The following is a 27,599-nucleotide window of genomic DNA, read 5'->3' on the forward strand; positions in this document are numbered from 1 at the left end:
TATTTTAACTGTGGCAAATACCTAGAGGTGTGAGTATATGATAGCTAGCCTTATGTAAAAAAAAAAAAAAAAAAAAGTTAATGTTGAGCTTGTTAACATGTAACAAACTGTCATTAGTTGTTTCAGATGTTTTTCCTAATAATTTTTTTTTGTTTTGCTTTTAGTATGTGTAATGAGTTTTCACAAATTTTCCAGCTTTGTCAATTTGTGATGGTAAGTGTGAATCGTAATTTTATATAAATTCAGATTTTTCTTTAGGAAAGCAAAAGTGGCTTTATAAAGACTAAATGGTAGTGCTTTATGGATTCTTTAAACTAATTTCTATTCCATGGACTGGTCAGGATTAAAAATGTTGTAGAGTTGGCATTCATAGCTCCTAGTGAAGAGGGTTTCCAAGCCACAGTGGTGGTATCTGCTAGAACAGACACACTTATGCTGAATTTCAGAAAGCAACACAGTCTGCATGTGCTTCTGGAACTACAAGACTGTTGCTGCAGCGATTAGGCTAAATGGGAAGGGAGAAACCATGAGTAACTGCAGATGTAGGTTCAATACACTGAGCTTCAGCAGGGGCAAATCTGATAGAATAGTCCAAAAGGGAGTGGTAGAAACTACTTGTTTTGTACTTTTTTTTTTTTTTAATGTTCTCATTGTAGGAAAACTCACAAAATGCTCCTCTTGTTCATGCAACGTTGGAAACGTTGCTGAGATTTCTTAATTGGATTCCATTGGGATACATCTTTGAGACCAAACTAATCAGCACATTAATATACAAGGTAAGATGCATTTTTAAGAACTTATTTTCTCTAATTTAAAAAATGTATACCTATTCATTGTTCTAATAGACCATTTATCTTTTGAGTTTAACGACTCCTTACAGTGGGTAAATGGTATTTGTTTTGGGGGAGAGGGTTTCCTAATAGGACCATGTATGTAAACATTTGTAGGTCTCATCAGTCAGGCATTTTAATGTACTCTGGCATATTTAGTTGAGATAAAGAATAACAAATTCTATATTTCTATACTCTTGCTTTCTTCAGATGTTAGTTTGAGAATGGAGTCAATTATATTTGTACTTTCACATGAATGATATTTTCAAATCATAACTCATTCTGCCTTAGCTAGTTGTTTATCCTGCGTGTTAGACTTGTTTTCAGAGAGGGCAATTTTCAAAAGGGACTTCTGTGGGTAAGGTAGTGCCTTACCTTCCAAAATGGCCCTTTAGAAAATTGTGTGACTGCACACATACAATGCTCTATGTACACTTTTTACATTCATAGGGGAGAGGCCTTCCAAGGGGGTGGAGTTGAGGCAGGTTGGGATTTATGCTCACACTGATTTTAAAAAGTGTGTGTGTATAAATTCTTTCAAGAAAACAGTGTACACCAAATAGATATAATTGTGTATCCACAGTTTTGCCAGCATAATTTTCAAAGCAAACTTACTTTGAAAATTGGTTTACCTTGGGCACATAATAACCTGCAAATTTGTGGCGTGTTATAAAATAACCTGTTGTATGGAAATAAGTCATATCTACCCCAAGCAGTGTGGCCTGGTCTGGTCCAGTGTGTTAATGCAGTGAACACCGGTGAAGAAAGCAGAGTGCTGTTTTTGAATAACTTGGGATTGAAAATAATGAAATGTTTTGAAAATGGTTTGACTTGTTTAATAAGTTATATTTTTGTTACTCTGTCAGATTCAAGGTTTTAGTTCTTCTGCTTTAAAATAAATATTTTTGTTGTGTATTGAACAGCACAGGAACCATATATTCAGTAGTTTTGTTCGTTGGTCTTCTCCGCTGGCTTTGGAGAGTAATATTCCAGTGACAGGAAGTGAATCAACTTCTCTTTGAGCCCCTCCTGCCCAGCACAGTACTTCCAGGCTGTTTTTCACTAGTTTGTACTAGGGAAAGACTGCAGCACTAGCACTCTGTTGGTAGGAATCACTGTTGCAGCTTAAAGAAAAAAACACAGATACCAGAAGCAGAAAGCTGGTCTTCCTCTTCATCCAGCCAGACCAGTCCAGGTGCATGGTTTATACTTCTCTTCCAGTACAGGGTGACACAGAACAGATTTGTTCATGTCATCCTTATAGGATCCTAACCTGCCTCAACCTGCCAATATTCTGTCTCCAGCAGATGGTAGGCAAGCATCCCATGCTGAGAATGAAAGGCCTAGGCCAGATGAAGAAGAGTTAGATGAATAAGGTCTCATCCTCCCCCGGTTAAGCAGAGCTTTCTTCAGGGGCTTTTCTAGTCATTGGGCCAGAGGGGGATTGACTGGTTATAGGGTTTTTTCCCTGCCTTGTATATCCAATTGGCCTCTTCCCCCAAAGTTTCATTGCTTCAGTCTCATCTCTATTTAATCCTCTATTCTAGCTCTAGTCTCATCTCTGGAATTTGGCTGTTCTCCACTGGTCTGTAGTTTCTTGGATCAACCCTTGATCCCTTTCTAAAAATTTGGTGTCACATTGGCATCCCTCCAGTCTTCAGGTACCATACACAATGTTACTGGTAGTTTTACAAATTTTCAGTAGCAGGTCCACAGTTTCATTTCCTCTTCATATGGGCAAGCGAGTCCACACCAGTGGGTTGTGCACTCCAATCATCAGGTGGAGACTAAGAACAATGACTCACTGACGTCCCTCTCATATAGCTCACCACAGCCATCAGCCAGCCAGTATTTCTCTGTCTCCACAGGTAGTGGACATGCATCTTTGCTTGTGGACTTCGGCCTGCCAGGATTGAACAGGCTGTCCTGACCTCCTCTGGTGATAGCATTTGCTCCCTCCCTCAGTTGAGTGTCTGATATATCAGAACATGAGTGAAATGAAGGCTGGTGCCCTAGCCCCTCTCCTGACAGAGGAAGAGTTTCTGTAAAGGGAGTGTGTGGTAGGGTAAGGGAGCCTTGGGCTCAGCCCTGTTGAATTCTCTCTACCTCTTCTGTCTGTTTTGTCTTCTCCTTTCCTCTCCTCTGCCTGATTCCTGCCTCTGTGTGTGTCTGCTGTTCTGCCTTACCTGGTCTTCAGCGTGGTGAATAAAGTAACACCCCCCCCCGCACCAGCAGACTTTGCTAGTGACTGCACATAGATCAGGGGCAGGGATAAAGGCTGCCTTGAGTGCTGGGGCTGAGGTGCTGCTATTTTTGAGCTGGCTGGAGTACTGCGGGGAGAAAAACCACACGGCAGGCACCATTTTGGAGGTGCAATGTTCTGCTGTGGCTCGTGCAGGGAAGAGATGGCGTCAGGAGAGAGGCGTGGGAAAAAGCTGAGCTTCTGCTCTGCCTGTCATATGAGGGTGATTAGCCCCGGGAGATCACTGAGCATTTGCCAAAAATGTGTAGAAGCACAGGGGGATGTCTCTGCCAGGACTTCAGGAGCTCCAGATTCTCAGGAGGGAAGTATAACCACAGCGCCTCCTGGAGGAGGTAAGTCTTCCCCGCTGCCTCGCCTGCCAACTCCCACAGGGTGAGCTTGGAAGGGGCTTTCCCTGCTCAAGTAATCAATCTTTCCAACATGTCATGGTTGGAATATTTTAAAGGACCTCAGGTCTTTTGTAAAGAGCAGGAAAGGTCCTGGGTGGAACCTTGGGAACGCCCACATCAATCATCTCCCTCAGAGATCGTGGAAGCGGTCAAAAGACGATAGTCTCCCCCTCCCAGACGGGAAATGAGAGAAGGGCTCAGCATGCTGGGGGAGAAGGTGAGAACACAGATCCTTAAGGAGGCTCTTGGGAGGCCTTGGGATCCTGATGAGGCATTTTTGGAGGAGGGGGAGATTCCTCCAGCTGCAGAGCTGCACATGATGATGCTTCGGCTTTTCAAAGAGACTAGATGTCTGGTTTGAATTTGAAGACCCTGAAGTCCCTTGGTTTTTTGAAGGCTTTGCCTGTGGCGACTCAGGATCCAAAGAATCCTGTGATGGTTAGTTTGCAAAAGGCATCATGGTTTTTTCCTCTGCATGAGACTGTTCAGGAATTGATTGATTTGGAATGGAGTTCTCCTACGGCTAATCTTAAAGGGGGTTGCTCATTAGCGGGTTTGTACCTAAAGCGAGAAAGAAGCTCCGGTTTCCCATGGTGGATGCCCTTTCCCAGTGGAAGAAGGTACAACATTAAAAGATGCCCAGGATTGAAAGATTGAGGTGATTTTGAAACAGGCCTTTGAGGGAGTGGCCATGAATCTTCAAATCTCCACATGCTGTTGTATATTGGCCAGGGCTGGTTTGCAGTTGGCCCAGGAAGCTCATGATGCATTGGGTGAGAATGGGCCTGTACCTGGAGCTGGGAGTTGCTTTCTTGGCAGATGCAGGATATGATTTGGCGCATACGTCTGCTCAGGGGTGGCTTCGGTGATTGCATCCCGAAGATTCCTCTGGTTGCGGAACTGGTCTGCTGATACTATTTCAAAGTCCAGCCTCACCAATTTGCCTTTTAAGGGGCGCTTATTATTTGGGGAGGAGTTAGAGAAGATGGCAGATCGATGGGGATACTCTAGATTTCCTGTCTTCGGGTAATAGAGGAAATGTGTTCTCTGGTTTTCATCAGTGAAGGGGCAATTTCAGAGCGCCCAGTGTTTTCGCTCTTCCAGAGATTTGCGTAACCAGAGGTCCCATTCCTTTGCCAGGTCTCAGTACTTTCAGGCAAAGAAACCAAGTAAAGACAGTACCTCTGGCTCCGCAGCTCCTTGTTCCTCACAATGAAGTTTTAAGGGTCCATTCTCTGATTCCGGAGATAGCGGCCACTTGTCTCAATTTTTTCGGAGGTGGGCCAACATCACTTCCGACCAGTGGGTTCTGGAAGTGGTGCCCGACGTGTATGTCTTGGAACTTATCCATCCTCTCTGACACTTTTATGCTTTCCCCTTGCCACTCTGCAAAAAAGTGGGCAGCAAGCAGTTCAGGTCATGTTGCAGAGGCTGCTCGCTCTGAAGTCTGTGGTGCCAATTCCAAAGTATCAGGAAGGCATAGACCCGTTATTCCATTCTCTTCTTGGTTCCCAATAAGGGTGCTTTTCGACCTATTCTGGATCTAAAGGGAGTCAATCGAGCCCTTCGGTTTCTCACAGGACAATCAGGATGGTAGTCCTCACATATGTGTGACATCACAGAATGGAGCCCAATCACGGAACACTTTTGTCAAAGTTTCTAGAACTTTGACTGGCCCCTACTGGGCATGCCCAGCATGGCACTAACCCTGCAGCCAGCAGGGGTCCCCCTTCAGTCTTCTTTTTTTCCACGCAGCAGTAGCCACACGGTTAAGAAGCTCTGCAAGGATTCGTGACAGGAATTTTCCTCACGGAATTATTAAAAGTTAAATTGCCCCACAGGGGTCCCTCCATTAGCTTTTTTAGTCCGCGGTACTCTGGTAAGTTTTTACCCGTTTTCCGTCTATTACCGTCTGGTTTGGCCCTCGCAGCCTACTGGCCGTCGACCGTACCGCGGCTCGATTTTTTTCTATGGCCATGGCGTCGGGTTTCCGTCGGTGCCTGGACTGTACTCGTACCATGTCCATTACAGACCCTCAAAGTTTGTGTCATGTCTTGGATGAGAGCACGATGTCTTGACCTTCACCAAATGTGCCCTAATGACACCAAAAGGTCGCAAGGCCAGAATGGAGAAGATGGAATTTCTCTTCCGTGCTCAAACCCCGACTCCGTCCATTGTATCAACGTCATCTGAACCGGCACCATCAATGTCGCGCCAGCATCGACCACTGATCGGTGACCGTCCGGCATCGACAACTTCTCTGCCATCGACATCCTCTTCTCCCCCTCAGGACCGAGGGGATCGTAAAGAGAAACATCACCACTGGCATCGAAAGTCTCGGACCATCGGACCATCAACCTCACCATTGTCTGAGCCACCGTCAAAGAAACCCCATCCAGAAAAGGCACCGACCTTTTCGGCGACCGGGTCACAGAAGCACTCCTCGCCCGACAGGGCATCAGGAGCTGCGACTCCGCCTTTAATGGTGGTCCCTCCGGCTATGCCTCTGCCTCCTTCTGTTCTGGAGCCCGGGGCAGCTTGATCCAAGTCTCCGAGAAGAACTGGACCGAATGGTCCAGGAGGCCATCGATAAGGCGATGCACTGACTCCAGGTTCCCCCGGCACCGACATCAGTACCGATAGTGGAACTGGCTACTGACCCAATTCCAGCAGCCTTGGCACCGCTGCTATCGAGAATGCAAGCACTTATAGCCGCTTTTCCACCGATGGACCCCGGATCACCGATGGCTCTGGTGCCCTCCCCGCTTACTTTATCATCTGGAGGAGAAACACCGTTCTGCATTCCTCCATCAGGAGTTCTGCCTCAGCCATCAAGATCGGTGCCAGTACTTCCATCGGCGTCATCGAGTCATCTACCGATGCCTGCGCCAGGGCCTTCATTGCTTTCATCGGTGCCTCCGGTTATTCCTTCGATGCCTTCGGAGCTTAGACGGGACCTTCAGGTATCCAACTCCCCCGTCCCTCTCCAGTTCCTAGAGGGACAGGTGCTGACCCTTATGATACCTGGACTGATGATTCCTCACCAGACACCGATGACTTGCCATCACCTCCTTCACCCACTGAGAGTAGAAAGCGTTTTCATCCAGAGGACCTTTCTTTCATAAATTTTGTGAAGGAAATGTCTGAATTGGTCCCCTTCCAATTATTAACGGAACAGGACGACAGACGTCAAATGATGGAGTTGCTTCAATTCCTGTATGCACCCAAGGCAATCATCTCCATCCCTATCCACCAAGTTCTTCTAGATCTCCTCAAGAAGAACTGGGAACATCCTGGCTCCATTGCACCAGTCCACAGGAAAACTGACTCTACCTATTTGGTGCAGTCAGCTCCAGGCTTTCAGAAGCCTCAGTTGGATCACCAATCTGTGGTGGTTGAATCTGCGCAAAAGAGAGCAAAAAGGTCGAAACCTCACACTTCCTTTCCCCCTGGCGAGGAACAGAAGTTTTTAGATACCATTGGTCGCCGAGTCTTTCAAGGATCAATGTTGATCCTCCGGATTTCCGCTTACCAACTCTATATGACCCAATATAATGGTCATTTTTAAGAAGATGCAGGAGTTGACAACCTCTATGTCTCAGTCACTTCCAGAACAACTCCACACCCTAATTAATAAGGGTTTAGAGGCAGGAAAACATGAGATCAGATCATGTTATGACATCTTCGACACTGCAACCAGAGTATCTGCAGCAGCTATTTCAGCGAGTCGATGGGCTTGGCTCAAGTCTTCAGACCTTCGACTGGAAGTCCAAGATAGGTTGTCTGACCTTCCCTGTAGAGAAGACAGTCTCTTTGGCGAGCAGATTCAAAAGACAGTGGCTGAATTAAAGGACCATCATGAGATTCTCAAACAGCTCTCTGATACCTTCGGATTATCCTTCCAAACAGCCTTTCCGGAAGGACTCTAAAAAGTCTTTCTACAGACCAAAGAAGTCCTACCCGCCAGCAGCCAGATGTTGTTCTTTGAGACCATTCCTCAAATTACAGTCTCGTCAGACCCGAAAACAAAAGCCACAGATAGCCCCCCAGCTGGGCCCTGCTTCTGGCTTTTGATTCTCACGTAGAGAGCAGCAGCCAGATTCCATTACCACACATACCAGTGGGAGGACGGTTTTGCCATTTCAACAACATATGGCAATCAATCACCTCGGACCACTGGGTCCTAGCAATAATTGCTCAGGGCTATCATCTCAATTTTCTCTCCATCCCACCAGATTCCCCGCCTCTAATGGCGTGGAAAACATCTGACCATTCATTGTTCCCGGAGCAGGAGGTCTCCCTCCTACTCCAATCCAGAGCAATAGAACCAGTACCATTCCCTCAGCAAGGTCTCTGGTTCTATTCCTGGTACTTTCTAATACCCAAAAGATCGGGAGGCGTTCGTCCAATTCTGGGTGTACGAGTCCTCAACAAGTACCTCCAGAGAGAAAAGTTCAAGATGGTAACCTTGGGCTCGCTTCTTCCTCTTCAACAAAGAGGAGACTGGCTCTGCTCTCTCGACCTCCAGGACGCATACACTCATATTGCAATAACTCCATCTCATCGTAAATACCTGAGGTTTCTCGTAGGCCCCAAACACTATCAGTATCGCGTGCTTCCATTCGGCCTAGCGTCTGCACCACGAGTCTTTACAACATGCCTCGTCGCGGTTGCCGCCTTCCTCAGGACTCAAGGTGTTCATGTCTACCCCTATCTGGACGATTGGTTAATCAGGGCTCTGACTCGGTGCCGCTTTGTCATCCCTACATCTCACCTTAACCACTCTAATTTCACTCTGATTTCTAGTCAATTACGACAAATCCTGTTTAGTCCCATCTCAAACCTTATCGTTCATTGGGGCAGACTTGGACACCTTGCAAGCAAAGGCTTTCCTGCCTCGACAACGAGCCCTCACTCTCGTGTCTCTGGCACATCAGCTGCAGTCTCAACGCTCGACGACTGCTCATCGTTTTCTCATCCTCCTAGGACACATGGTGTCCTCAGTTCAGGTCACCCCAATGGCTCGCCAGGCCATGAGAGTCATGCAGTGGACCCTAAGGTCGCAATGGACTCAATCCATTCAGCCCCTGTCGACCATTGTCCACGTCACCGACTCACTCCGTCTGTCTCTCGCCTGGTGGACGAATCAAATCAATCTTCTACAGGGCTTGCCATTTCAGGCGCCAAACCCTCACATAACTCTAACCACCGATGCTTCCAACTTCAGGTGGGGAGCCCATATGGCCGATCTCCAGACAACAAGGTTCTTGGTCTCCAGAGGAAGCCAAACACCAGATAAATTTCCTGGAACTACGAGCAATTCGATACACTCTCAGAGTATTTCAGGATCGCCTGTCCAGTCAAGTCACCCTGATCCAGACGGACAACCAGGTGGCCATGTGGTACATCAACAAACAAGGAGGCACAGGATTCTACCTTCTCTGTCAGGAAGCTGCACAGATTTGGGCGGAGGCCCTCTCCTACTCGATGTACCTCAGGGCCACCTACTTACCGGGAGTGGACAACGTGTTGGCAGACAAGTTGAGTCGCACCTTCCAACCACACGAGTGGTCTCTAACCCCCTCAGTAGCAAATTCCATCTTCCAAAAATGGGGTTATCCTCAAATAGACCTCTTTGCGTCACCCCAGAATCGCAAAGTAGGCAATTTCTGCTCGCTCACTCGCAGCCAATATTATCCACCAAGAGATAAGTTCTCCCTCTCATGGGTATCTGGTCTCCTATATGCATTCCCTCCACTTCCACTTCTCTCGAAGATTCTTGTGAAGTTATGTCAGGACAAGGGAACCATGATCCTGATAGCACCCCACTGGCCCCGCCAGGTGTGGTTTTCAATACTTCAGGATCTTTCCATTCACAGGCACATTCCTCTGGGAACAGATCCGCTTCTAATCACTCAAAACGACTGGTGCCTCCACCATCCCAATCTGCAAGCCCGGTCCCTGACGGCATGGATGTTGAAAGGTTAATCCTTCAGCTGCTTAACCTTTCTGATCCAGTCTCCCGTGTCTTGATTGCTTCACGGAAGCCTTCCACGAGAAAATCATATTCTTACAAATGGAACAGGTTCACATCATGATGCTCTTCTCAGGCCCTTGATCCCTTTACCTGTCCAATCCCAAAGTTTCTAGACTACCTCTGACACCTGTCAGTCAGGTCTTAAAACTTCCTCCATCAGAATGCATGTCAGTGCGGTAGCCGCCTTCCATAAAGGTATCAGGAGTGTCCTTATCTCAGTACAACCCCTTGTAACACGCTTCTTGAAGGGCTTGCTTCACCTCAAGCCTCCACTGCGTCCTCCAGCCCCTTCTTGGGACCTTAACCTGGATTTGGGTCGGTTCATGAAACCACCATTTGAGCCTCTCCAATCCTGTGAACTTTGTTACCTCACATGGAAGGGGATTTTCCTCTTGGCAATCACTTCCTCTTGCAGAGTTAGTGAATTACAGGCTCTAGTTACCTATCCGCCTTATACTAAACTCCTGTAGGACCGGGCGGTTCTTTGCACTCACCCTAAATTCTTGCCTAAGGTAGTATTAGAGTTTCATCTCAATCAATCCATTATACTACCTACCTTTTTTCCCAGGCCCCATTCCAATCCAGGAGAGCAGGCTCTGCATACCCTTGACTGCAAACGGGCTCTACGGTTTTACCTAGACCGTACAGCTGCCCACAGAAAGAGCACTCGGTAATTTATCTCTTTCCATCCTAACAAATTGGGGCAGCCAGTAGGTAAGCAGACTCTCTCCTCCAGCTAGCAGATTTCATTTCCTTTTGCTATCAGCAAGCGGGCATTCCATTTCAAGATTGTGTTAAAGCACACTCTGTGAGGGCCATGGCGACTTCAGTAGCACACCTACGATCGGTGCTGCTTCCTGACGTTTGCAGGGCTGCCACTTGGAGTTCTCTCCAATCTTTTACAGCCCACTATTGCCTAGACCAGGGGTGGGCAGTTCCGGTCCTCGAGGGCCTCAAACCAGTCTGGTTTTCAGGATATCCCTAATGAATATGCATGAGAGAGATTTGCATGCACTCTGTCTCAGTTGTATGCAAATCTAAGTCATGCATATTCATTAGGATATCCTAAAACCTCGACATGTTTGTGGCCCTCGAAGACTGGAATTTCCCACCCCTGGCCTAGACAAAGCCGGAATACAAGATTCCATCTTCGGCCAGTCTGTCTTGCGTAACTTATTTACGACGTGACGTACCAACACCCTTCCGCCTGCCCGGTGGGGTTCAGGATGCCCTCCCCCCAAATTCTACCCCAATTGTTGTGCCTGTTGCACGTCTTGGGTACATTTGGTGCATGTCCGGACATCCTCAGCTCGGTACTCACCCATATGTGAGGACTACCATCCTGCTTGTCCTGTGAGAAAGCAAATGTTGCTTACCTGTAACAAGTGTTCTCACAGGACAGCAGGATGTTAGTCCTCACGAAACCTGCCCGCCACCCTGCGGTGTTGGGGTCGTTTTCTTATTTTATTTTTCGGCATTGCCTGTAGCTTTTAAACAAGACTGAAGGGGAACCCCTGCTGGCTGCAGGGTTAGTGCCATGCTGGGCATGCCCAGTAGGGGCAGTCAAAGTTCTAGATACTTTGATAAAAGTGTTCCGTGATTGGGCTCCATTCTGTGATGTCACCCATATGTGAGGACTAACATCCTGCTGTCCTGTGAGAACACCTGTTACAGGTAAGCAATATTTGCTATACTTATTTTTAAATGGAAACCTTAAGGTCTGTCGTCATGGTGGTACAGGGGGGAGAGTTTTACTTCTGGATTTTTAGAAGCGTACCTACACATTTCCAATTTGCAAACTATATGAGCGTTACTTGCCCTCTGCTGTTTTAGGCTGCCATTACCAGTTTCAGGCATTGCAGTTTGGCTTGGCCACAATGCCCAGTACCTTGTCAAAGATGATGGTAGTGGTGGCTGCTGTTCTCCGCAAGGAGGGAATTCTGGTTCATCCATATTTGGATGACTGGCTAATCCAAGCCAAGTCGAATGCGGAGAGTTAGGTGGTGTCAAGCAGGGTGGTTAAGTTGCTGCAGCACCTGGGATGGGTAGTTTGGCCAAGAGCAACCTGCAGCTATCTCAGGTTCTGAAGTATCTGGGTATCTGGTTCGATATGGCTCAGGGCAAGATGGCTTTTTTCCAGAGTCCCGCACTCAGAAGATCTGGGGGCAAGTCTGAGCCCTGAGATCGGCAGTCTCTCCATCGGTATGGTCGTACCTACCGATGCTGGTATCAGTAGCCACGACGATGGAGGTGGTTCCTTGGGCATGCGTGCATATTCATTCTTTGCAGAGATCCCTCGCTGGAATCCTCTGTCTCAGAAGTACAATGAGCCATTGACCTTACCGCCGAAAGTGAGATGATGCTCTGGTGGTTATACCAGGACCAACTGGAGAAAAGAATGGAGTTGGAGACTCCCGATTGGTTGGTGGTCACTACAGATGTGAATCTACAGGGTTGAGGAGCTCACTGTCTGGATTTAGTAGTGCAGGGACAGTGGGCTCCTGAAAAAGCATCTTGTTCCATCAAGCGGCTGAAAGCCTAAGCAATTCAGCTAGCCTTACTGCAGTTTGAGGCTCAGTTGGTAGGAAAAGCAATGAAAGTAATGTCAGACCATGCGACAGCTGTGGCCTACATAAATCTTCAAGAGAGGACTCTGAGTCAGCAAGACTCTCAGGAAACGGATCTCCTTTTTCCATGGGTGGAATAGCATTTACTGGCATTGTCAGCTTCTTACATAGCAGGGGTCGACTGTGTGTGTGCGGACTATCTCAGTTGTTACGAGTTGGATTCAGGAGAATGGGTCTTGGTTCCCAAAGTGTTTTGATGACTCATGGAGCGATAGGGTTGGCCCTTTCTGGATCTGGTGGCGAGGTGCACGAATGCAAAAGTGAATTGCTTTTACATTCGGACCCAGGATGTTCTAGAACTCTGGATGTGTTCAGTCTTGGCCACGGGGCAAGTTGCTCTAAGTGTTTCCGCCGTGGCCCATGATTGGTCGGACAATACAAAATAGAGCACGGCAAACAGGCTTGGTGCTCCTGGTGGTCCCAGATTGGTCGTACAGGCCATGGTACGCAGATCTGTCTACTGGCAGGAGATCCGTGGCAGCTGCCACTACTGGGGGGGAGGGGGGGCTTCTGAGGCAGGTGTCCAGTATTTCATGGCAATTTGGATATGTTTTGTCTTGCGGTTTGGCCCTTGAGAGGGCTCGGCTGTTGAACCTGGAGGTATTCTAGTCCGGTGGTGGAAACTCTTTTGCGTGCGAGAGTGTACTACCTCTTTGGCCTATATCTGGGTCCAGCGAGTCTTTGAACATTGGTGTCAGACCCACTCTTTTATTACTGTTTCAGCGTCTATTCCTTTGATCTTAGAGTTTTTGCAAGAAAGTCTGAGTAGGTTTGGCCTTGAACACGCTCAAGGTACAGGTGTCTTACATAGCTTGTTAACGGGGATGCATTCAGGGGGAGTCCCTATTCTTCACATCCAGGCGTGTCTAGATTTCTGAGGGGTGTGAAGCACCTTAAACTGCCCCCCCGCCTCTGCCTCCTGCGTTTCCCAATGTCTTTGTGGGATCTGAATCTGGTTCTTTCCTTTTTGGCAGGTTTGACCTTTCATCCTATGCGTGATATTTCCTTGCGGTTGTTGACCCTGAAGATGGTTTTTCTGGTCACTATTTCTTCAGCGAGGTGGATTTTGAAATTGCAAGTCTTGTCGTGTAGAGAACCCTTTTTGGTTATCACGCTGATAGGGTCCTGTTAAGGACCATAACTGCCTTTCTTCCAAAAGTGGTTTCAGCCTTCCATTTGAATCAGTCAGTTTTTCTATCATCCTTATCTAGGGAGTCGGATGGACAGGAATTCGAGAAATTGTGGCCTTTGGATGTGCTGTGGCATTTTTTTACATTATCTGGAGGTTACCAACGTCTTTCATAAGACGGATTGGCTTTTTCCTTCGCCATGGAATGAAGAAGGGGGAGGCGGCTTTGTGCCACAGTGGCTTGGTGGATTAAGGAGGTAGTGACAGCAAATGTGGATGCTGGGAAACCTCGACCTGAGCGCAGGCGGTTTCCTGGGCAGAATTGTTTGCTTTCTCTGGTGGAGATCTGTAGAGCAGCAAAGTGGTCTTCCTTGCATACATTTTCCAGGTACTATCAGTTAGATCTGGCTGTGCGGGAGGATTCATCCTTTGCTAGGGGCAGTGCTGCTTGGGATTCAGGCAGCCTCCCACCCTTCTGAGGATTAGCTTTGTTACATCCCACTGGTGTGGACTGGCTTGCCCAGATGAAGAGGAAGGTGAAAATACTTCTTTCTTGATAATTTCCTTTCCTCGAAGTAGGGCAAGCCAGTCCACCATCCCGCCCTGGGCTGCCTTGAAGTGGTTGACATTCTTCTGTTGTATTGTGAGGTCCTTAAGGAGCATTGTATGACAAGGATCTCTGATGCGCATAGAATGGCGCTGTACCTGGTAAATGAGTTTTATTTTGTGATATTTGTCTTACAGTCTGGCCCAGGTGATATGCTACTCTTTAGTTTGTCAGTTTGCCCTAGTACATCTTGTAGGTTCACTGAACTTTGTTTGTTCCTCTGAATCATCACCTTTGAATATCATTTCTGGCATCTTAGATCTTCCTCAATGAAACCGAAGCTTAAAGGAGCATAAATGAACAGGGGAGTTTAGAGGAGTTTACAGTAAAATAATCATGACTAATTAAGTTTCAATAACGAACTCTTCAGGAACTTATGAACAGGGGGGGGGGGGGGTCAAAAACTGTCAGAGGCTAAACTGATAAAGTAGATCTTCCTGCTCTTAGTTCTCCGGGAATGCTTGTGTGAAAAACCAAGTCTTTAGTTTCTTTTTGAATGTATTATGGCAAGGTTCAAGGCGAAGGTCTGGAGGGAGCGAATTCCAGAGTGTGGGGCCCGCTGTGGATAGTGCGCGTTTCCTCAGGGAGGTTTTTGCCGGCTGGGTGATTAGCATGTTCTTATATGCACTTCTGGTTGGAGGTGTGTAGCTGGAGTTGATGAGTTAAGTTGAGAGGAGCGATGTTATGTAGGGCTTTGTGTATCATCATGATGGTTTTAAAGTGAATCCTGTATTTAATCGGTAGCCAATGAAGCTGCTGGAGGATGGGGGTGATATGTTCCCTTTTTTTGGTGTTTGTGAGAATTCTGGCTGTGGCGTTCAGTACCAACTAAAGTGGTTTGGTGGTGCAGGCAGGAAGGCCCAGAAGGAGAGAATTGCAGTAGTCCAGTTTTGGGAGTATGATGGACTGTAGAACCAGGTGGAAGTCTCTGTAGTGTAGTAGTGGTTTTAGTTTCTTTAGTATTTGCAATTTAAAGAAGCATTCTTTCATGGGGTTATTGAAATCACCCATTATTACTGTGCCTCTGATTTTTTGCTTCCCTAATTTCTTTGCATTTCATTGTCTGTCAGTTCATTCTGGCCAGGTGGACAGTAATACACCTTCACTACTATTTTATTCCCCTTTTCACCTGGAATTTCTATCAATAAAGATTCAACATTGGATTTTTTTTTTCCTGCAGAACTTTTATCCTATTTGACTCAATGCTCTCTTTAACATAGCACCACCCCTTCACCAATTCGATCCATCCAATCATTTCAATATAATTTGTACCCAGGTATCACAATGTCTTATCGGTTATCCTCCTTCCACCAGGTCTCCGAGTTGCCAATTATATCTACCTCTTTATCTAGTGCTATACATTCTAGCTCTCCCAACTTATATTTTAGACTTCTAGCATTTGCATACAGACATTTCAAAGTGTGGGGTTTTTTGTTCGTATTAACAACCTGCTCATCAGTTGATGGGTAATTTGGAATCTTTCTGCACTTTACTTATAGACATTTGGTCCGCGTTGGCTTTTATTTCAACGTCTCCTTGGGGATGCTCTATTTTTCCTGTTCTTAGATACATCATTTCGCACCATACACTTCTGAGCAACTGTTGGCATTTCCCCATCTAGTTTAAAAGCTGCACACTCTTCTTTTTAAATGCCCCCCACCGCCCCAAAATGAGGCCCAATTCCTAATAAACCTAAAACCTTCTTCCCTGCACCATCGTCTCATCCACGCATTGAAACTCGGGAACTCCATTTGCTTCTGGGTTCCTGCACATTGAATGGAGAGCGTTTCTGAGAATGCTACCCTGGAGGTTCTGGATTTCAGCTTTCTACCTGAAACCCTAAACTTGGCTTCCAGAACCATCCCTCTTGCCCTTTCCTATGTCATTGTACCCACATGTACCAAGATAGTCGGCTCCTCCCCAGCACGGTCTAAAATTCTATTTTCCTAGTGTGTAGCAGATGGACTCAGAACCAATGGGTATAGTGTTCTCGTGCTAGCAGTTGGAGACGGATCAGATTTCAATCTGACGTCAGCCCCTAGTACATATACCCCTGCAGGAAGTGCAGATCGTCAGTATTTTCCGTCTCCATAGCAGTTAGGAGCTATCTGCACACTCTCAGAGTGTTGGAACCAAATTTAAAGAAGAAAATTCTACTGAAGACGAGCCCCGCTCTCCTGCGGTGATACCCTCGGGTCCCTCCCCCAGTCGAGATTCCCGAGGTGATTTCCGTGGTCCCTTGGAGGTGAGCCTCGGTCTGGCGGCCGAATCGCGGCGAGGACTTACAGCCCCCGAGCGAGAGGAGTTCGGGCGCGGCTGAGAGGCAGCGGGTGTACCCTCAAAAGCGGCGGTGAAAGGTAGTTGCCCTCTCCCCCCGCAGCCAGACACCGCCCGGGTCGAGACCGGGAAACGCCGAAGATAAGGTAAGGTAGAAATCTTTACTTGTGCCGGTCTCCGAGGATTGAGGACGAGCGCAGGCCATCGGCCGAAGCCAGCGCCACCGGGTTGATCCGCCCTAGCAGGGCCAGACCCCGGCATTTCCAAGGGCCTACCCACGTGGAGACCCTCTGAGGTAGTCGCCATCTTGCCCGCATGGTCGACGTCGCCATCTTGGCCTTAATCTCGCCATTCACATCGCCGCCCGGCCGAGCGCACAAAATTTACCTGTGCGCACAAACCTACCTCTGCGCGCAAGTTATACGCACAAGAACACTTGGACGCATAAGCGGCACGTGCAAGTCCTGGTCGCACGGACTACGCGCACTCGACTACCCACACGCACATCCCGGGTTAAGCGCTCAGATACGCGCACAAACCCCGGTTAAGCGCACAGATACGCGCACAACCTCCACGCACGCGGCCAGGCGCTCCGGAGTGAAATATGTACGCGCAGGCAACCGCGACACCTCCAATATCTGAAGTAAAATCCCTAGGCCTCTGCTCAGCATGCCACCTCAGGGCCGCCCAGAGCCAGGAAGCCGATGCCTTATGCACCCAATGCGAGGAGGCCCTGGGAGATCCTCCACAGGCTCAGTCTCGCCCAGGGCCGGGGACTAGTTCTTCAGGGGGCTCCCTGGAGCTAGCAACCCCCAGCGGGACTCCCTCTCAGCCGGAGGTCCCCAGGGAAGCAGCGCCACTCAATGTGGACCCCTCGTCTATTTCTTGGGTGGAACTCTTCAAGGGGATTCATGCCTTTGTCCGAATGCAAACGGATTCCCGGGCGGACCAACCACATACGTCGCAGGAGGACCCTTATGCTCCAGGCCCCTCAAGACCTAGGCATAGGCATTTACCGCCAAGTAGTCCCACCTTCGGGGGCACGGACATCTCAGAAGAAGAAGTCTAACCCCTAGAAGAAGGGGAACTCCCCCCGGGGACAGAACCCCACCGAACCATGACCAGGGGGATCCCGAGGAGAACCCATTTCTGGAAGGCCTTCGACAGACCTCCCGTCGTTTCCCACTCTTGCGAGCCGCACAATAGCTAATTGACCTGGAATGGAACACCCCAGATTCTGCCTTTAAAGGGGGGCGGCCTTGGCCAGCTTGTACCCCCTGGATCCAGCAACCAAAGACATGCTCTCTTGCCCAAGAGTGGATGCCATGGTCTGCGCAGTCTCCAAGCGCACCACCATTCCGGTAGAGGGAGGAGCAGCACTCAAGGACACGCATGACCGGTGGCTGGAAGCCATGCTTAAACAGTCATTTGACGTGGCCGCCATGTCTCTTCAGATTGCGGCCTGCTGCACCGTAGTGACACGTGCCTGCTTATCCCAGGCCAGGAACGGCACCCCGGGAGATATCCTGGACCCAGCGCTATCCTTTCTAACGGACGCAGCCTCAGACCTCGTATGCACAGCGGCCAGAGGAGTATCATCAGCGGTGGCGGCCAGGAGACAGCTCTGGCTCAGAAACTGGTCGGCCGACCCATCTTCCAAAACACGCCTCACAAAGATGCCCTTCAAAGGAACACTTCTGTTCGGCAGCGATTTAGAAAAGATGGCGGGCAAATGGGGCGAATCTCCAGTACCGCGCCTTCCGGGAAGACAAGTCAAGGAGAGCCCAGCGACAGCCTTCCAGGGCCTCCAGGGGCAGAAGCTCGCAGCGCTTCAACCCATACAGGAGCTACCAGGTGCCCCGCCCTTCGGGAAGGAACCAGTCCTTTCGGAACAAGCACAACAAGAGGGAAAACAGCTCGGGCACAGGGCCCGGCCGCGCTCTGCAATGAGAATCAGCCGACCCATCCAAGGGAAGCCATAGGGGCAGACTGGCCCTATTCTACCAAAGATGGGTCGAGATAACTTCGGACAAGTGGGTCCTAGCCATCATCCGAGAAGGGTACTACCTGGACTTCATACGCACCCCCCCCCGGACAAGTTTGTGGAGTCCCCCTGCCGCGACCCCACCAAAAAGGCGGCAGAGGAAGTTACATTGGCCAGGCTACTGACCCTCGAGGCCATAACTCCGGTACCTCCTCAGGAAATAAACTCTGGTCATTATTCCATATATTTTCTCGTTCCCAAGAAAGAGGGAACATTCCGACCAATCCTGGACCTCAAATCCGTAAACCGATACCTGAAGGTCCCCCGCTTCCGCATGGAAACCCTGAGATCCGTAATAAAGGCAATACAGCCGGGAGAGTTCCTCACCTCCCTGGACCTGTCAGAGGCGAACCTGCACATCCCAATCCATCGGGAACACCAGCGTTACCTACGCTTCAAGATCCTGGGCCATCACTACCAGTTCCGGGCCCTACCCTTCGGGCTAGCCACAGCACCACGGACGTTCACCAAGGTGATAGTGGTAGTGGCGGCAATACTGCGGAAGGAAGGAGTCCTCGTACATCCTTACTTGGACGACTGGCAAAGTCACCAGAGGAAAGCATCCAATCAACCAACAGAGTCAAGTCTCTACTGGAGAGCCTCGGATGGGTGGTCAACACGAACAAGAGTTCCCTGCAGCCCTCACAATCGTTGGAGGAAGACAAAGTCAGCCTGACTCCCACAAGGAGGTCAAAACTGTGGAACCGGTTACAATCCTTGCTGAACGACCCTCGCCCCACGGCATGGGACTACCTGCAGGCCCTAGGGCTGATGGCATCCACACTGGAAGTGGTCCCCTGGGCGAGGGCCCGCATGAGGCCTCTACAACACTCACTGCTGTCTCATTGGAACCCACGGTTGCACAACTATACCGTACGCTTAGCCCTTCCGGGCACAGTTCGCACCAAGCTACACTGGTGGCTGCAGCCTAGCCACATGAACAGAGGCTCAAGACTATCATCCCCAACCTGGACTCTGCTAACTACAGATGCCTGTCTACGGGGATGGGGAGCACACTGCGAGGAATTAACCGCCCAAGGGCAGTGGAACACAGAAGAGGCAGGATGGAACATCAATCGCCTAGAAGCGCGGGCAGTCAGACTCGCCTGCCTGCGGTTCGCCCAAAGACTCCGAGGCAAAGCGGTCAGAGTGATGTCCGTCAACGCCACAGCGGTTGCCTACATCAACAGGCAAGGGGGAACCAGAAGCCAACAGGTGTCTCTGGAGATAAACCCACTAATGGCATGGGCGGAAGCAAATCTACAGGAGATCTCCGCCGCCCACATCGCCGGGAAGGACAACATCACGGCGGACTTCCTCAGCAGAGAAAGTCTGCTGTCTCCCGCAGCCTTCCGGATGATAGTAAACCGGTGGGGAACACCGAAAATGGACCTTCTGGCGAACAGAACCAACGCCCAAGTACCCAGATATTTCAGCCGCAGGCGGGATCTACAGTCCCAAGGGATCGATGCCCTGGTGCAGGCCTGGCCAAGGGGGACCCTACTATACGCCTTCCCACAGTGGCCCCTCTTGGGCGCAATCATTCACAAGATACAGCTACACAAGGGACTAGTTCTTCTGGTGGCCCCGGATTGGCCAAGAAGACCGTGGTACGCAGACATGAGAAGACTACTGGCAGGGAACCCTCTACCCCTGCCCCCTCTCAGGGACCTGCTACAACAGGGTCCGATCTTCCATGAGGACCCAGCTCAATTCTCTCTTACGGTCTGGCCATTGAGAGGGCTCGCCTGAAGAAGAGCGGATACTCGGGGGTGGTAATAGACACCCTCCTCCGAGCATGCAAGTTCTCCACATCGTTAACATACATAAGGATCTGGAGAATATTTGAAGCCTGGTGCGAAGATCACGACATCAAGACACGTTCACTTAAAGTTCCCATGATGCTGGAGTTCCTACAGAGCGGACTCCAGAAAGGATTGTCCCTCAAGTCCATCAAGGTACAGGTGGCAGCACTGGCATGCTTCGGCACCAGAGGCGAGAGTGATAGCCTAGCCTCTCACCCGGATGTGTCACGTTTCCTGAAAGGAGTCAAACACATTCGTCCACCTCTGAAGTGGGCGGTATCTCTGTGGAATCTCAACCTCGTCTTGGACTTCCTGGCTGGAACCATCTTCAGACCTCTTCGAGGGCTATCACTCCATCAGCTGACCCTGAAGATTGTCTTCCTACTGGCAGTTTGTTCAGCGCGACGCATCTCTGAACTACAAGCACTGTCTTGCCGTGAACCCTTTCTTAGGTTCACTCCGGGATCCATCCAGCTGCGCACGGTACCGTCATTCCTTCCCAAAGTGGTCTCTCACTTCCATCTGAACCAGACCATCTCGCTCCCATCTGCGGGAGCTCTGAAGAATTCGGAAGAAGCCCGTAGTCTGCTTCACCTCAACGTTGGCAGAATCCTTTCCAGATATCTGGAAATGTCAGAACCCGTACGGAAGACGGACCACCTTTTCGTCCTTCACAGCGGGAAAAGACTAGGGGAAGCAGCCTCCCGGGCAACCATAGCCCGCTGGATCAAGGAAGTCATCAAGGCGGCCTACGTAGAAGCAGGGAAACCTCCGCCTCTACAGGTCAAGGCCCATTCGACCAGAGCCCAGGCAGCATCTTGGGCAGAAACAAGAATGATGTCACCCGCCGAGATTTGCAGGGCGGCGACTTGGTCCTCCATCCATACCTTCTCCAGATTCTACCGTCTGGATGTTCAGGCCCGGGAGGACACGGCATTTGCAAGGGCAATACTGAGTGGGTCACAGGCAGCCTCCCATCCGGTTCGGAAGTAGCTTTTATACATCCCATTGGTTCTGAGTCCATCTGCTACACGCTAGGAAATGGAGAAATTACTTACCTGATAATTTTGTTTTCCTTAGTGTAGACAGATGGACTCAGCAGCCTGCCCTTGGCTGCCGTCACGCATGGAATTGCAAATGATTCAAGGGTAAGCCTCCTTTCGTTTACCTAGGTCTCCACCCGTCTGGGTGTCGACGCTTTCCGGTTTAGCTCCCTGGCAGTCTCCAGCTATACTCAATCGACCAATTCAAATTAATCCAGTTAATCAAGTTATAACGTTTATATAGTTACGAAGTTATACAAGTTAATCAAGTTAACCAATCGGTCAGTCAAACATATATCCACAATGCTTTGCAAGGAAGAATACTGACGATCTGCACTTCCTGCAGGGGTATATGTACTAGGGGCTGATGTCAGATTGAAATCTGATCCGTCTCCAACTGCTAGCACGAGTACACTATACCCATTGGTTCTGAGTCCATCTGTCTACACTAAGGAAAACGAAATTATCAGGTAAGTAATTTCTCCATTCCCTGTACGTACCAGGATCAGTCCAGACAGTGGGTTATGTCCCCCGTCCAGCAGATGGAGTCAGAACAGAGTTTGAGGGCATCAGCATATAGAGCAGTGCACCCTCTGCTGGAGCTCAGTATTCTTCTGACTCCAGCAGATGTGAGTGGGGGGATCCAATAGCTCCCCCAGAGTGACAGGGCTTTCTCATTTGTTTTCAATTTCTGTTCTACTTTTCTACAGTATGTCCCTGTCTTTTCTTCTATCATTTTGGATCCGTAAAGTTTAAAAAAAAAAAATTTCAATTTTTGAGGAGGCGTGTGTCTGTTGCTCTGCCTTCTCTCTGCTGTGCTTCTTTCCTCTTCCGTTGGGGTAAGTGGAAGTTTTTTTGTTATTTCTCTCCACAGGTTTTCTTCTTCTTTCTGTTTGGTAGTGCCCCGTGGAATGCCGGTGGTGCCGGCCGCTCCACATGTCGTTGGTGGGTCCCGCGGTCCGTAGGCTCTGCCCGCGGGTGTTTGCACGGCTGCACCGGGGAAGCCCCCTCGGAGTTCCTGGACCCCGTCGGCGGGTTGTGTGGGCCATTCCAGGCCCCACCGCTGCACTAGCTCGTTCTTGGGCCCCCCCCCCCAGGCTTTTCTTATCCAGAGCTGCCATGCCGTGGTCCTCGAGGTGTGAGGCCTGCGGCGAGCCGGGGAATCAGTTTTTGAGGGAAGGGGCTCTGCGATCAGTGCCTCCCCGAGGGGGAAGGCACCCTGCAGCCCTCCGGTGTGATTTCGGATCTGCCGCCTCCTCAGCCCGGGCGGCGCGGGCCGGCCACGTCGCCGCCATTGGCGGGAACGGCGGCCATTTTAGGTGGGCAGCGTGAGGCGGACACGGTCCCAGATGGGGAAAGGATTTTTAGTGCTGGCTCTCAACAGAATTTGCCCGCGGCATGGGTTTTGCCCGACCGGGGCTCCCAGGAAGGGCCCCCCCCCCCCCCCCCCCCCCGGGATTCCTGGCAGCTCTTCTTTTTTCTCACCTGATTTTATTCTGGCAATGCACAGGGCTTATTTGCAGGGTATGGGAGAGACGGGGGGGGGGGATCCCTTGGGGCCCCCTCCCCCCAAGGCTCCCAAACTTGTTAGTGTTCCCACCAGTTCGCCTGTTACGCTTGGGTCCCTTCCGGGTCTCTCCCCCGTGGCACCCCGGCGTACCACGGGGGAGGCTTCGCCAGCAGGAGGCGACTCCCCGGAACCACCGGAGGCGCACCCGGATGGACAGACGGAGGGGGATGATCCTCGGGCCCTACGGATTTTTCAAAAAGAAGAGCTGGATGAGCTCATCCACCATATTATTCAGGAGCTAGACCTCGACCCGCCTCCGGACCCTCCGATCCCTGTGGCTCCGGCCGTCGCTACGTCCTCTCGGAAAGGGGATCCAGTGCTTGCTCCGTCCTAGGGCGAGGGCTTTCCCTATCCACGAGTCCTTCCTCCAGCTCCTCACCAGGGAGTGGGACACGCCCAAGGTGTCCTTGAAGGTCACACGTGCCATGGAAAAGCTATACCCGCTGCCTGAGGATTTCTTGGATCTTATCAAGGTGCCCAAGGTGGATTCAGCGGTGTCGGCAGTGACCAAGAGGACGACCATCCCGGTCACGGGTGGAACGGCCCTGCGGGATACGCAGGATCGTAAACTGGAAGCCTTCCTCAAGCGAGTTTTCAAAGTCTCCGCCCTAGGGATGCGGGCCGTGATGTGCAGTTCGCTGGCACAAAGGGCCAGTTTGCTCTGGGTACAACAACTTCTCACCTCTCAGGAGTTGCCCACCGAGGAGGCCGCCCAGGCGGACCGACTGGAATCTGCCATAGCATACGGGCGGACGCCTTGTATGATCTCTTTCGCGTCATGGCGCGGTCCATGGTACCGGTCGTAGCAGCCCAACGGCTCTTGTGGCTTCGAAACTGGGTGGCGGATGCTTCCTCCAAGTCGAGCCTTGGCTCCCTCCCCTTCCGGGGCAAGTTTCTATTTGGAGAGGACCTGGATCAGATCATCAAGTCATTGGGGGAGAATTCGGTGCATCGGCTGCCGGAAGATAGACAGCGTTCCTTCCGGTCCTTTTCTTCAGGTAGAACCAGGGCGCAGCGACGCTACAGGTCTTACCGGCAGCCTGGTCCTCGGACACAGCCGGCCAGGTCCCAGCCCTGGTCTCGTTCCTTTCGTGGGCGAAGACCCGCGCGAGAGGGTTCGGGGCAAGGAAATCCGCCCGCAAAGTCAGCCCAATGATGCCAAAGGAGCCCACTCCTCGCCTCCCCGCATCGGAGGCCGACTCATGGAATTCTACGAGGAGTGGGCAGATATTTCCACAGACCAGTGGGTGCTGGACACCATAAGGGACAGTTACGCCTTGGAGTTTGTCCGCCCGCCGAGGGACAGGTTCATTTTCTCCCCCTGCGGTTCGGATCTCAAGAGGATGGCGGTTCAACAAACGCTAGACCGGCTGCAGGAAATAGGGGCCATAGTTCCCGTCCCCTTTGGCGAGGTGGGCTTGCGCCATTATTCCATTTACTTCGTCGTTCCCAAAAAGGACGGTTCCTTTCGGCCCATCCTGGATTTGAAGGAGGTAAACAAAGCCCTGAGGGTCAGCCGGTTCCGCATGGAGACGCTTCGGTCAGTGATTGCCGCAGTGCACAAGGGAGAATTCCTCGCTTCCCTGGACCTATCAGAAGCGTACTTGCACATTCCCATCCTGCCGGCTCACCGGCGGTATCTTCGCTTCAAGATTCTCGGTCAACACTTTCAATTCAAGGCGCTACCCTTCGGCTTGGCGACCGCGCCTCGGACCTTCACAAAGATCATGGTGGTGGTGGTGGCGGCCCTTCGCAAGGAGGGTATTCTAGTTCATCCCTATCTGGACGACTGGCTGATTCGTGCGAAGTCCTTCACACATGGTCAAACCTCAGTGGCCAGGGTCGTACAAGTCCTACATTCTCTGGGCTGGGTGGTGAACCTTCCAAAGAGTTCCCTCGTGCCCTCGCAACACCTGGATTTCTTGGGAGCGAGCTTCGATACCCGGCTAGGCATGGTGTTTCTGTGCCCGGACAAGGCTCAAGCCTTGAGGGAGCACGTGACTCGGTTTTCGGCTTTGGCAGAACCCACCGCCTGGAATTATCTGCAGCTCCTGGGAGTGATGGCCTCCACCATCGACATGGTACCCTGGGCGTTTGCACACCTGCGGCCATTACAGGCGTCTCTTCTATCCCGTTGGAAACCAGTCTCCCAGGAGTATCAGGTGATCCTGCGTCTTCCACCATTGGCCAGGGAAAGCCTGGATTGGTGGCTTGTCCCCTCGCATCTGGCTCGGGGAGTCTCGCTCGAGGTACCCAATTGGGTAGTGGTGACCACCGATGCCAGCCTCGTGGGATGGGGCGCAGTCTGCGAACGAAGCGCCACGCAGGGAACCTGGTCACCAGAGGAGGCAAAGTGGCCGATCATTCGACTGGAAACAAGGGCCGTGCGGTTAGCCCTCCAGCGGTTTCTTCCCTTGGTGCGACACAGAGAGGTAAGGGTTCTCTCGGACAACGCCACCACCGTGGCCTACATCAATCGTCAAGGGGGGACAAGAAGCAAGCATGTCTCCCTCGAGTCAACTCCCTTGATGGAATGGGCAGAGAGCAATCTCGTCCGGATTGCGGCCTCTCACATCGCCGGGGTGGACAACTTTCAGGCAGACTTCCTGAGTCGTCAACAGCTGGACCCCGGAGAGTGGGCTCTCTCAGAGGCAATGCATCTCATCGTCCGTCGTTGGGGGACTCCACGCCTCGACCTGATGGCGACCTTTCTCAACGCCAAGGCTCCGCGCTTCTTCAGCCGCAGGAGAGAGCGCGGCGCGGAGGGGGTGGATGCCCTCGCACTTCCGTGGCCGTCAGATCAACTGCTCTATGTTTTTCCTCCTTGGCCCCTGGTAGGAAAGGTTCTCCGCAGGTTGGAACATCATCGAGGGACCGTAATTCTCGTTGCCCCGGAGTGGCCCCGTCGGCCATGGTTCGCAGACCTACTTCAGATGACGGTGGACGGTCCACTTCGCCTGGCTCATCTCCCACATCTTCTTCGCCAAGGGCCGGTATTTTTCGAGCAGGCAGAACTCTTCTGTCTTGCGGCTTGGCTCTTGAACGGCGCCGCCTCCACCACAGAGGCTACCCGGAGACAGTGATCTCAACTATGCTGCGTTCCCATAAGAATTCAACCTCCGTTGCTTATGTTCGAGTCTGGAAGGTCTTCGAAGCTTGGTGTTCCGACCACGGGGTCCAAACCATGGAGGCGACTGTCCCGATGATCCTCCATTTCCTACAGGATGGTCTGGATAAGGGTCTCGCCTATAATTCGCTCCGTGTCCAGGTGGCAGCATTGAACGTCTTGGTACAGAAGGACTGCTCTCTGCCTCTTCAGCCGGATATCGCACGTTTTCTGAAGGGTACCAAACACCTACGGCCACCGGTCAGGGACCCTTTCCCTTCCTGGAGCCTCAACTTGGTGCTGCGGACTCTGTCGGGCTCCCCGTTTGAACCACTGCGGGGGTCCACCATCAAGGACCTGACCCTCAAGACGATCTTTCTGGTAGCCATCTCGTCTGCTCGCCATATATCAGAGCTTCAAGCATTGTCCTGTAGGGATCCGTATCTGCGTTTTTCCGACTCCGGAGTTTCCCTTCGTACGGTGCCATCCTTCCTACCGAAGGTGGTATCGTCCTTCCATTTAAATCAGATGGTGGAACTCCCAGCGTTCGCTCCAGAGGAACCACGGGCTCTCCGACTCTTGGACGTCACGCGTGTTCTGGAGGGTATCCGATCACTTGTTTGTCCTCTGGTCAGGACCGAAGAGAGGATCTCAGGCATCCAAGACAACCACTGCGCGCTGGATAAAGGACGCCATTTCCTCGGCTTACATTGCAGCGGGGCTGGCGCCGCCTCGCGGCATTCCAGCTCACTCCACGCGCTCACAAGCGGCGTCCTGGGCGGAATCTCGTTTCGTGTCTTCACAGGAAATTTGCCGTGCGGCGACGTGGAAGTCGTTGCACACTTTTTCCAGACATTATAGGCTACACCTGGCGCCGCAAACCACGGGTTATTTTGGCGATCAGGTACTCCGAGCAGGCTTCTCAGGACCCCACCCAAATCAGGGAAGCTTGGGTACATCCCACTGTCTGGACTGATCCTGGTACGTACAGGGAAAAGAAAATTATTCCTTACCTGCTAATTTTCGTTCCTGTAGTACCATGGATCAGTCCAGACGCCCACCGCTAGGGGTTTCATCTGTTCCTGCTCGGATTCTTCCATGTAGCTGTCTTTCTGTCTTTCTCTGGTTATTATGGCTGTTCACAGCTCCTCACAAGTTGGCTGTTTTGTGGTCTCGTTGACCGTTTTTTACTTCTATCTTTGTCTGTTTCCTTCTGGTTACGGATCTGGATCCAAAATGTTGCTTGTTCTTTTGGGCTTTGCTATGCGTAATACTGAGCTCCAGCAGAGGGTGCACTGCTCTATATGCTGACGCCCTCAAACTCTGTTCTGACTCCATCTGCTGGACGGGGGACATAACCCACTGTCTGGACTGATCCATGGTACTACAGGAACGAAAATTAGCAGGTAAGGAATAATTTTCTTTTATGTGATGCGTGAGGTCTGCCACCTTTGCATCCGGCCAGCAAGTTACCAAGCAATCATCACTTCCACCAGCCACCCAGCTATCAACCTTCCTAATAATTGAATCACCAGCTATAACAGCTGTCTTATCCCTTCCGTCCTGGACACATGCCCCTGGAGATCTATCCTCTTTGCAAGGGGATGCTACATCATCTTGAGGGTACATCCTAGCTATAGGATTGCTTCCTGCCTTATCAAGGTGATCCTCTCCTTCCAGGTAATCTTTTCTCCATGGCTGTTTAGCCGATAGCAGTTACTCCCTTCATATAACCAGAATGTTTTTACTTTAACTACAGAGTTCTGGTGCAGGGTCTTCCACTCCCCCCCCCCCCCCCCCTCAACCAGGGAGGATTGCCCATAGGTTCTAGGATGAGGTGGCTGTGGGCAAAGGAGTACTGGGACTCTGAGG

General features: G+C 50.9%; 1 protein-coding gene across 4 annotated transcripts in view; it reads left to right on the plus strand.

Moving 5' to 3' along the window:
- XPO1 (exportin 1) overlaps positions 1–27,599 on the plus strand; it is a 321,445-nt gene that overhangs the window by 116,293 nt on the left and 177,553 nt on the right. For all 4 annotated transcript variants that reach the window (XM_029593698.1, XM_029593697.1, XM_029593699.1 and 1 more), the window contains 2 exons: positions 165–213; positions 657–776. In XM_029593698.1, the coding sequence (XP_029449558.1) occupies positions 165–213; positions 657–776 (169 nt within the window). The remainder of the gene's footprint in view (positions 1–164; positions 214–656; positions 777–27,599) is intronic.

This window comes from Rhinatrema bivittatum, chromosome 3, assembly GCF_901001135.1.
Source record: "Rhinatrema bivittatum chromosome 3, aRhiBiv1.1, whole genome shotgun sequence".
NCBI classification, from domain to species: Eukaryota; Metazoa; Chordata; class Amphibia; order Gymnophiona; family Rhinatrematidae; genus Rhinatrema; species Rhinatrema bivittatum.